At 40.2% G+C, this 12,109-nt stretch overlaps 1 protein-coding gene across 1 annotated transcript in view; it reads left to right on the top strand.

Moving 5' to 3' along the window:
• Positions 1-12,109, top strand: part of MAP2K1 (mitogen-activated protein kinase kinase 1) — a 127,261-nt gene that overhangs the window by 83,323 nt on the left and 31,829 nt on the right. Inside the window, exons 4-5 of the mRNA XM_006831513.1 lie at positions 6,356-6,433; positions 6,978-7,029. Coding sequence (XP_006831576.1) covers positions 6,356-6,433; positions 6,978-7,029 — 130 coding nt within the window. The remainder of the gene's footprint in view (positions 1-6,355; positions 6,434-6,977; positions 7,030-12,109) is intronic.

Here is a 12,109-nt window from a genome sequence, read left to right as displayed (position 1 = left end):
AAGCTCCATATCATCAGTGAAAACAAGGCCAGGGGCAGACTGTGGAACAGACCATCAATTACTGATATGCAAATTCAAACTGAAGCTGAAGAAAATGTGAGATACTAGTGAGTCCCATATTCTGAGGTCGCTTTGTGTCAGTCTTTGCATGATGGTTCTGTGTCATCCACATTTCCCCCAGCATTTTATTAGGAAACATTCCAAACAAGACAGTAAATTTTAAGGAATTTCACAGTGTACAGCCATGAATTCACCATCTATATTAGACAGTTTTGTTATATTTCCTTCACTTGATATTATGTAACTCCATTGCACAAATAGATTTTTTTTTAAAGGTACTTTTTATGTACTCACTGAAGATGCATTTTAAAGTAAATTTGTGTCAGGAGCATTTATTAAGCCTCTTCTTCTAAGTCAGATGGCCAGGGTCTGCCTTTTCTAGAAAAGAGCTAGGCTGGCACCACTCCGTCTGAATTGTGAGAGCCAAGGAGCAAAGAGATACTCCCTGATCAGAACAGGAATGCTCTTACCTTGGGGGAACATAGCTTCCTGCTCAGGTGGTAGCTGAGCAACCAGAGAACTGGGGATTCAGGGTTGATGATTCTCATGCAGAAGTAAAAGCTTTTGAGCTATTATTCTCATAAAGCATTTGTCTCTTCTATAGAAAAACCTTCACAAAGGCACCATTGACTTAGCTAATAATTGGCTTCTAAAAATAAAGCACAATTCCAACAGCATTTGTCAGTGAAGTCAAGTCCTTGGTAGCAGCAAAGCAGAATGAAAGGGTTGTAAGGTTAGTTTGTGGTCCTGGTGTGGTGTTGTAGGATAAGCACTGGATTGCTAACCACAGATTGGCCGTTCAGACCAACCAGCCACTCCTCAGAAACCGTATACAAGGCTCACTATGAGTCGGCTCTTAACCTTGGAGGGTAACAACAAGGTTAGTGTTGGAGCTTTGGCAACACAGTGGTAAAAGGGACCAGCGACTAGCCAACAAGTTGGCAGTTCATACCCACCAGCTAGTCCATAAGTTAAGTGGCTGTCTGCTTGCATTAAAAATTTAGAGCCTTGGAAATCCTATGGGGGCAGGCTACTTTATCCTCTATACTCCAAATAGACTTGCCGACAGCAGGTTTGGTTTTTAGTTTAAGGGTCATTTCAGACAACTCTGGGTGATCCTGATTATGGCTCATGCCCCCTAAATCTTGCTAATTGCATTATTCACACTTGCTCAGGAGAAGAAAGAGAGCTAAGGGTTCTTCTTTTTAATCCTTATCCAACCCCAAGACACTAGCTAGAATTAGATGTGAAGATACATAGGCTGTTGTTAGGCTGCACTGAGAAGCAATGCTGTTCGTTGCCATAATGTAAGAGGGGAACTGAGAGCCACAGGGTAGCTTTTCTACCTCATTTGAATCATATTTTTGTACAATTACTTTGTTTGGGTTTTAGATACATAGTTTTCCCTAGAGATTTTGTTGTTATGTGCTGTGGAGTCAGTTCTGACCCATAGCAATCCTGTATCCTGTATAGGGTTTCCGAGGCTATAAATCTTTCCAGGAGCAGAAGGCCTCATCTTTCTCCCGCGGAAGAGCTGTTAGTTTCGAACTGCTGACCTTAAGGTTCGCAGCCCGATTCCTAACTACTACGCTACCAGAGATTGTTGTTGTTGTTAAGTGACTCATAGTGACCCTGCACAGGGTTTCCGAGACTGTAAATCTTTACGGGAGCAGAACACCTCATCTTTCTCCCACGGAACAGCTGGTAGTTTCGAACTGCTGACCTTAAGGTTCACAGCCCGATTCCTAACTACTACGCTACCAGAGATTAGGCAGTCATATATTCAAACAGTGGAGCTGAAACCTCATTCTGTTGGAAGCAAAATAAAAATGGCTTAGGAACTTTCTGCACTGGGATTCCTGGCCCCATCTATACAAATAATTGATTCCTTGAGTGGCACAAATGGTGTTAAGCACTCAACTACTAACTGAAAGATTGGCGGTTCAAACCCACCCAGAGGCACTTAGGAAAGCCTGACTATCTGCTTCTGAAAGACCACAGCTTTAAAAACCCTTTGGAGCAATTCTACTCTGCACACATGGAATCTACTCAGTAGCAGTTGTTTCTGTTTTAATTTAATGGGGTCTCTCTGAGTTTCTGAGTTCCCGGGTGGAGCAAATAGCTAAGTGCTCAGCTATTAACAGAAAGATTGGCAATTTGAGTCTACTAGGAGGTGCTTCCGAAGAAAGGTCTGGTGATGCACTTGTAGAAAAAAATCAGCCATTGAAAGCCCTTTGAAGCATAGTTCTTCTGTGATACAAATGGGGTCACCATGAGTGGGAATGGATTCCAAGACAGTTGTTTAATTTTTGTTGTGGTGATTAGCTTGTTGTTGTTTATGGCATACCTAGAAGCTTGCCCATTTGGGTGTGGTTACATGGGTGGGGGGGGGGTGGTGTTCTGATTTGCCCACAAAGGGTCCAGGGTATTGTGATGGTTGTTGTTGTTGTTGTTGTTATGTGCCGTGGAGTCGGTTCCGATTCATAGCGACCCTGTACAGGGTTTCCGAGGCTATAAATCTTTACGGGAGCAGAAAGCCTCATCTTTCTCCCGTGGAACCGTTGGTAGTTTCGAACTGCTGACCTTGCGGTTCACAGCCCGATTCGTAACCACTACGCTACATTTCCCAAGTCTCAGACTGGATTAGCAGCTTGGATAAGGGGCTCGTGGAGAATCAGTGTGTCTGTTGGGGAGTCCCAGTTAGTTCCAGATTTAGCCTCCACATGGGACCTATGTGGAGATGATCTATGGCTGCATTTTGGAATCTTCCACCATGCTCCTGGATTGATTGACCCACAAGCTTGTTGTTTGTGCATAGGGAGTTTAGGATGATCAGAAGGCACCCATATTCAGGGGTGTTAGTATGCTGGCATGAAAAGGCCCTGTATTTGAAAATCTATATTTGCCCCACTTCTCTTTTGAGTTTACTTCAGTGACCCAGAGTTGCATGTAACAGAAAACTTGCTGGTCCAAACTATCTTTCTTACCAACAGATTTTTTTTTTTTAATAGTTTTTCTCATGCTAAACTCTTTTTGATGTCTCATGACATCAGAATTTCCATCTTAACCCTTTGTAAGGATACTGCTCTTCAGTAACATTAGTTTACTTTGTTAATGTATTCATTACCACTCTTTCCAAATCGTTTCCATCTCGCTAAGCATAGAGGTTTAAAATTGATCATCTACTTTTAACATTGTTTCAGGTACTGTTTCTTGGGAGATATGGATCCTTGAATGAGTCTTGCTTGCTTTTCACATCCCTTAGAAAGAAGGCCATTTTCTGTTTCCCACTTGGTGCCTTTGCACAAAATGGGTACTTGAAAAGTATCTGTTCACTGGTTTATGAATTATTTCTCTACTTTCATAAATGTGTTCGGTAGTTCAGGTAAAACACTCACTCATTGTTGAAAATTTAGAGACAATAGAAAAGCACAGAGAAGAAACTGCCCTATAACAAAAGCCCCTGATGATCCTATCACCTAGCCTGGAAGTGATCGTGGTTGACACTGTTGATGCTCTGCTCTTGTGGAAGATACGGACACTTATTTAATTTTAGAAGTGTGGTTATGCTTTGCTCACTCTTTGTTTATCACATTGTTTTGTCTTGTTTAGTAACCGCACATTTGATGGTTTCATCCTAGAGGCTGGGTGATTTTGGAGACAGGATGTCTGCCTGGAGTGGTGCTATAGGATAAAGACTGGACTGCTAACCTCTAAGGTTGGATATTCAAACCCACCAGGCACTCCTTAGGAAACCTTGTAGAGCATCACTGTGAGTGGGAACTGACTCAATGGCACACAACTGCAGCAATGACATCCCGGTTCCGTGGGAGAAAAATGAGGCAGTCTGCTTCTGTCAAGATTCACCATCTTGGATGCCCTGTGGAGCACTTCTGCTCTGCCCTATGGGTTGCTACAAGTTGTAATTGACTTGATGGCAATTTTGTTTGTTATTTTGTTTTTAAATCCATGGCCAAGCTTTTGTGGTATATTGTCACTCTGTCAGCCCTTGCCTTAGCTGCTTTGTCCGGAAATCACTTTCTCTGTAACCTTGTTTCTTCTCATTCACCTCTTGGTTTCCTGCCTTGTTTCAGAAGGGGCTTGGAGATATCTGGCCTCTTCATGAATGTATCTTGTCTCCCTAACCAGATTGTGCTCTTGCTGTCACTTACAGCTTTTTCCATCCCTAGACCCTTACACATTGAGTCCTTGTTTGGTGCTGTACAATAAACACTGGACTGATAACGACAAGGCCTGCAGTTCAAATCCACCAGTTGCTTCTTGGAAGCCCTATACTGGATTGTTGATTTGGAACCAACTCAACGTCACTTAGCAACAATAGGCAGCCCCTTACACACCCCTGTGCCTCACCCACCCCCATACCTTACCGCCCTCCCATGCCTCACCACACAGGAGAATGAGAAATGTTGGTTGATGACGGTAACTGCCCCTTGTAGACAGGACGCTTGTAGTTTCCCTCTACTTCTGAGGAAAATTTATGTAATTGCAGGTGACAGTTGTCTGTTCCTAAAGCCATAGGGACATGAACACATTTCTGCCTTGATATGTTAAAGTCCCCTGAGTGAAGTACCTGCTCAAGATCTTGGCTTGAAATGCACAGTACACAAATGGGAAACTTTTGAACCCTGTAATCTGATTTCACACCACGCTTGCATCCTGTCTTGCACTCTCCTTCCCCGTTTCTGCCTGGGGCACGGTGCTTTCATTCTCATCTCACTGCCTCCAGAATCTTGCCTTTTTTTACTCAGCTGCTGTGGTTCTGATCTGATCTAAAACACCAGATTGGATTTCTGCATTTCTGCCTCCCATCAAGTTAAGTTTCAGTTCCTGGGTGAAGCATCATGATCTAGCCGTAGCCGATCACTTGCAGCTTGTCCCTCACTGCATGTCTCCACGTGCCCACAGTAAAATGAGCCAGATGTCCTGCCAGGAGGACTGGGCAACTTGATGCTTCTCTACTTTTGATCTTACTGAGCAGTCCTGTTCTTTTCTCCCCTTGTATCTCCCCCTTCCCAGGTTGTTAGCTGACTCATGGAGAATTCCATGTGTGTAGAGTAGAAACTGCTCCATGGGGTTTTCAAGACTCTGACCTTTCAGAAGGTCACCAGACCTCTCTTCCCGAGCACCTGAGAGAGTTTGAATGGCCATTCCTTAATTATTTAATGTTCGGCTCAAACACCATCTTCTAAATGAACTCCAAATTATTTCTCTGGTCTTCTGCATGTCTATAACATTTTTATTATTTACTTATTCTGTTGTATTTGATTAAGAGTTATCTATTTCCCCTACTAGTTTGTAAATTTATTGAGAACAGACCTCTTTCCCCAGTAAAGCTAGCAGAGTCTGACACATCATAGTATTTGTGTAGTGAATTACTGCTTTTTATGATGTTTTCCTCTGGGTTTTGTTCATTTTGATTTGTTAAGATGATACCAAATCCAAGTTCCATGTTGTATGGTGGTGATAAGAATGGCTAACATTTATTGAGCACTTACTATGTGCCTAGATGTTGTTCTAAATACTGTGTTATGTGTATTGACTTGTTTATTAATCCATATAGTAGTTCTGTGACTATTACAATAATCTTATAATTATTCATCCTAATTTTACAAATTGAGTAACTTGGTTGTTGTTGTTAAGTGCTATTGAGTCAGTTCCTGTATCGGGTTTCCAGGGATCAGCTGGTGGATCTGAACCACCAACCCTGCGGTTGACAGTCCAGTGCTTATCCTATAACACCACACCATAACTCTGAGTAACTTGGTAATGGTTATCAAATTAGTAAGTGGCAAAGGGGAGACTAGAATTTAGACACTTGGGTTCTAGCACCTTAACTTCTTACTACACTATATGGAGTCCTGGTGTGGCACTGTGGGTTAACGTGCTGGATTGCAAAGTCGATTTGAACTGCAAGGTCAGCAGTTCAAGCTCACCAGCTGCTCCTCAGAAACCCTATTTAGAGTCATTATGAAACCTACTCGATGGCACTAAACAACAACACTACACTACATTGCCAGTTCATTGCAAATCAAGTCCATTTGTGACCATTGAATTGTTCATTTGCTTAATGATTGTTTATAGAATTTAATAGCCCATTATTGGAAACCTTCTAAGATGGTTTGCATTCTTGATGTATGTATTTGCAAACCAAAGGATGTTTACCCTTAACTTGGAGGATTTGCCTTGTGAAAAATTTTCTTTTCTGATCAAATTTAACCCTTGAAAGAAAAGTTAGGAACACTGCTATTAAATGAGCTAGTATTCTTATTTTTAGGATGGCGGTTCCTTGGATCAGGTCCTGAAGAAAGCCGGAAGAATTCCTGAACAAATTTTAGGAAAAGTTAGTATTGCTGTAAGTATATTGTGAAGTTTTTCCAAGTCTCTGATAAGTTAATGAATTGGTAGGAAATGGACATGGGATTAAAGTAGAAAGTCATCAAAGGGAAATTTTTAAAAGTAGGATTTTTCTCATGAGAATTTTGTCTATCTAGATGAAATTCATTGTCTCTCTAAAAATAGAAAAATTATTTTCTTTATATTACAATCTATGCCCAAGAGTTTTCCTATTTGTGACATCAACAGAGGCTGCTTTTTAGATTGCAGATTTTGAGAAAAAGACCAAGATTCAATCAAAGACGGTTTTATTTTTTAAGTTGATATTTAAACCTACAGTAATTAATTTTATTTAAAAATAATACTCTACACACCATGTAAAAAGATGGTTGCTTGATATGACAGGTTAAATATGAAATAAAAAGAATAAAAAAAATAAAGGCGGCAGGAAGATTTGTGATGTCAGATGGAATATTTTCTAAGTCATCTGAAAATAGAGACGGGGAGGCTTTTCTTAACGCCATATTTTAGCTCCCCACCGTTTTCTATTTCTTTTCTTCTAGGTAATAAAGGGACTGACATATCTGAGGGAGAAGCACAAGATTATGCACCGAGGTAAGAAGTTACTTGCTAGCTATAATTGTTTTGAATTTTAGTTGATATCCAATAGTTACCATTTCCTCATTTTTACCGGTTGTGGGTGAGGGTCTGAATGCCTTTGAAAAAGTCCTTTTAATCTTTATTAGAAGTTTTTGACTATTTGATTTAATAGCTGGAGCAGTACTTTCCTATTTCTGGTTTATAGCACACTTGTTACCTGAGGCCATGAGGTACAAGTCTGTACCCAGGCCCAAATGTACAGGTTGTACATAGGTCCAAAGCAATGACCAACCTGATTGGATATGCGTTTGACAGTAAAAGAAACTCTAGCCTCTTAATAAAGGTACACAGTATCCACTCACCTTGTACCATGCCACTCTTTGGTATTTATCCAGGATGAATAAAATACATGTTCACATTGACGTGTACACAACTGTGTAAAACAGCTGTATTTATAATAGAAACAACTGAAATATGCAAAGAGAGGCATACATTGGAGTACTATTGTGCAATAAAACAAACAACCTGCCGAGGATACACACAGCTTTGCATTAATGCTGAGTGAAACAAGCCAGACACAACACAGTACAAACTGATTCCATTTAGATAAAGTTATAGAGAAAATAACAACTAATCTGTAAAGCACATCAGTGGTTTCTTGAGGTTTTAGAGGGAACTTTTCTTTTTTCCTTTTAAAGTTTTTTTTTATTGTGAATTGGGTGAAGGTTTACAGAGCAGATCAGTTTTCCATTCAGCAGTTCATAGACATTTTGTTTCATCTCATTGATTACAAGCCCTATAGTGTGTTATCACTTATCCCACTTCCTCCCTGTATTTCCTGTTTCCATGCCTTCTCCTTTTCTAACCCTTCTAAACCTTGTCCTTGAGTCACATCTGTGCTTAAGAGCTTTCCTATATGTGGCACCAACAGAGGCTGCTTTGATAAATAATCTCAAATGGTTGACTCTTATAAAGTACGCAGAGTATTCTAAAGTAATATCATTCCCCTGTCTGTTTGGCTGAAAACGGAACCTTGGGGGTGAGTTCATTTCCATACCTGAAAGGCCAAAGTCTCGGGGTTCCATCAGTCTTTATGTAAGACCAATTGTTGTTGTTAAGGACCATTGAGCCGATTCCCACTTACTTACAACGACCCGATATAGGATTTTCAAGGAGTGGCTGGTGAGATAGAAACTACGACTTTGTGGCTTAAACCAATCTTGTGTTGGAGTGCTTATCCTATAGGGCCACACCAGGATTCCTATATGACCAGTAAGTTTGGTCTTTTTTATGATTTTGAGTTTTGTTCCACATTTTTCTCTGTTCATTTATCCAGGAACTTCTAATGTGATCATCCTTTTCAGAGCAGTTGGTAATATTAGCCACGTACCATCTAGTCTTCTGGTCTCAGGTTTGTGGAGACTGATGTTCAAGTGGTCCAACTGTCCATTGGACGAATTGTTTCCCTGTGTCATTGATTTTCTTCACTCATCTTTCCTCTGGACAGGAGAGACCAGTGATTACACCTTACATAGTTGCTCAAGACCTTTAAGACACCAGCTGCTACTCGCCAAAGTAGGATGTGAAACATTGTCTTTGTGATGAGGGAACCTTTTTGAGGTGATGGAATCTGGTATATGGTATTTTGACTGTGACAATAAATACAAGGGAGCTTCAAAATGCTTGCAGAAAATTTCCCTTATCTCTAACTCTATTTCTCCAGGAAAATTTTAAATCCCCCTTGTACGTTCATAAAAACACTAACTGTACACTAAAGTGGCTATATTTTATTAAATATGATTAAAACTCAGTAAAGTTCATTAAATATGATGTTGACTCCTGACCCTTCAGTCACGCTGAGAGTGACAGATGTAAGGAAGGAGGGAGGGCTGAGGAAGAGCTGAGTGGATTGGTGGAATTAACTAGGTAGCTTACTAGCTGCCATTTTTCTGTCCATAGCCTCCTGAGTACTGAGGCTAGCCAGCTTTGCCAAGACAACTCATGGGTTCATTTCCAACATTCTCACCCTAGTGTTCTATTTGTTAGTACAGCTTCTTCCAAACAATGATCTCTCGGGTCTATGGTTAGAGCTCACCTAATTGGAACAGTATTTGCAAATATGAGAGTGCATAAATGTTAAAGAGCAGTTACGCTGCATGCAGCCAATCTGGGTAGGAACCTGGAAACTTTAAGTGAGGTGCTGGTTTTTAAATAAGCACTGATTCTGAGGCTGTGGTGCATAGACACACTTTTTAAAACATTGCAACAAAGAGAGGCAGCTAGCTATGTGGGTTGTCTAGGGAGAAGGAGTAAAGGCACCTCCTCCCCACTGTGGGCTCCTGTGGGAACGAAAGAAATAGAAAGTGAAGCATGAAGAAGATTGTTGTATAAATGTTGCTTCACACTCCAGGGGAAAGTTCTTAAAATATTGATAGGTTTCTGTCTGCAGATTTGCATGGGCAGTTTACAGCTTGTGCATATTTTTCAGTTGGGTACATCTATTCCTTCCAATCTGGGCCACTACACTGCACTGTTGAGGTCTAGAGATTATTCAGTCAAGAAGTGGGAAAGAAAGCAAAGAGAGCTAATGGTTAAAAAAGTAAAACTAGACACGTATACAACATGATGGATGTAATTAATGTCACTGAATGGATCATGTAGAATATGTTGAAATGACAAAAGTCATACATAAAAAAGTCATATACACACACATATATAATTGGACTCCTGATCAGTATGGCACTGCAAACCACAAGGTCAGCTGGCAGTTCAAACCCACCAGGTACTCCTTGGGAACCCTATACAGGGTCGCTCTGAGCTGGAACTGACTCAGCAGCACTTTAACAATAACAACATATGTATATAATTAGAGAGATTGATCATGCCAAGTAATGGCAACTGGAGCTCTCATAAACTGTTGGCAGAAACGTTAAATAGTGCAACCATGTTGGAAAAGAGTTTAGTAAGTTATTTAAAAATTAAACCATATAACCCATCAATCTCATTCCTAGGAGAAATTTTACCTAGGAGAAATGAAGGCATTTATTCATGCAAGGATTTGTATGCAAGTGCTTATTGCAGCTCTACTCACAATAGCAGAAAACTAAGAACCAATAGCGTTCATCAGTAGATGACTAGGTAAACAGATTTTAACACTTTCAAACAATGGAATACACTTTAGCAGCAAAAACAAACTACTGACGCATACTACTAGTTGGATGAATATCAGAAACTATGCTGAGTGAAAGAAGCCAAGCACAAAAGAATTCATACTGTCTGATTCCATTTATATGAATTGTTGTTATTCATGCTGTTGAGTCCATGTTTCGGAGGAGAGACTGATAAGTTTGAACCTCCAACCTTGTGGTTCAAACTGCCATTGCAGTTTTGCACATATCCTACAGCATCGTACCGGGACTCCACATGAACTTTTAAAGCACGCAAAATGAATCCACAGGAACATAAAGTAGCTCAGTGGTTTCCTGAATGTCTGGGAAGGAACGATCTTCAAAGGGGCACAAAGAAACTCTTTTAAATGATAGAAATAGGAATTTTTGTGTTGGATTCGCAAGTATAAGCAGGTTTCCCTCACTAGCTAAAAGTAGACTATTCCCCTGAAATCTCTCTTAAACCAGAGGTGGTGTGAAGCAAAGAAACAATTACCATTAATTTGTATGGGGAAAATTTTGAGTATTTCCAAACCCCCCAAAATAACCTGTTAAATCACACCAAAAACCCAACAGCACAAAAAAACTAAACTAACAGTGTTTACAGGCACAGTTCGGAGCTGTGGCAATGTGATACTGAGATGCTGAGTGTATGTCCTTAGGAAAAAGCTTCACAATGCCCCTCTCACTGGCCTCCTTAACAGCTTGCTGCAAAACAAATATTGGATGCTAGTTTTGCTTTTTTTTTTTTTTCTGTAAAAGGGAAGTGACACAAAACAAAGTTTCAAAAAGCAAGGAATATCTGTATATGTTTCAGAATGCATCAAACACTATAAACTATCACCCAAACCACAATTACAAACAACAGCAAAATAAACCATACCACACTGTACACTTGAAATTCAATGCAAAAGTCTTCTGCTTTCTAATTGCACAGGCTGCCATTTGCCCTCTTTCTGCTAACAGTTAACCAAATGTCAGTAGGAGGCAGTGGTAAGGGTCAAGTGGGAGGATCTGTTTTTTCCAGGGGTTTGTGGCCCTTATCTGTGGCTTTTTAAGACCTCTAAGTTTAAAACCTCTACAGAGCATGGTTCCACTTTGACACACAGGGCATTGCATGAGTTGGAATTGACTTGAGAGCAACTGGTTTCTGGTTGGGATTTTAATGTCGTCATTTCTAGGAAATAAGACTCTGAAAAGAGAGTAGGAATTAATATTTCCTAATTGTGGGACTTTTCATCAAGCAAGGTTGTATCATGTGCATATCACAGGTTGTTAATGAGTCTTCCTCCAATCCTGATGCCTAGTTTTTCTTCATATAACCCAGTTTCTCAGATTATTTGCTCAGCATACAGGTTGAATAAGTATGGTGAAAGAATACAACCTTGTCTCATACCTTTCTTAATTTTAAATCATTCGGTGTTCCCATGATCTGTTCGAACAACTGTCTTTTGGTCCAGGTACAGATTCCTCATGAGCACAATTAAGTGTTCAGGAATACTCATACTTCGCAATGTTATCCCATAGCTTGTTATGATTCACACAATTGAAAGCCTTTGCATGGTCAATAAAGCACTGAAAGTGAAGAGGACTTAAAACATTTACTGATGAAGATCAAAGAGCACAGCCTGCAGTATGGATTGCATCTCAATGTAAAGAAAACAAAAACCCTCACCACTAGACCAATAAATAACATTTTTGTCAACGGAGAAAAGATTAAACTTGTCAAGGACTTCATTCTTCTTGGATCAACGATCAAAACTCATGGAAGCAGCAGTCAAGAAATTATTGCATTAGGCAAATCTGCTGCACAAGACCTTTTTAAAGTGTTGAACAAAGATGTCAGCTTGAGGACTTAGGTGTGCCTGACCCAAGCCATGGTATTTTCAATAACCTCATGTGCATGTGAAAGCTGGCCAGTGAATAAG

The sequence above is a fragment of the Chrysochloris asiatica genome, unplaced genomic scaffold, assembly GCF_000296735.1.
Source record: "Chrysochloris asiatica unplaced genomic scaffold, ChrAsi1.0 scaffold00004, whole genome shotgun sequence".
Classification (NCBI taxonomy): Eukaryota; Metazoa; Chordata; class Mammalia; order Afrosoricida; family Chrysochloridae; genus Chrysochloris; species Chrysochloris asiatica.
Note: the sequence above shows the minus strand (reverse complement) of the source record. Positions and strands in the feature narration are given on the sequence as shown.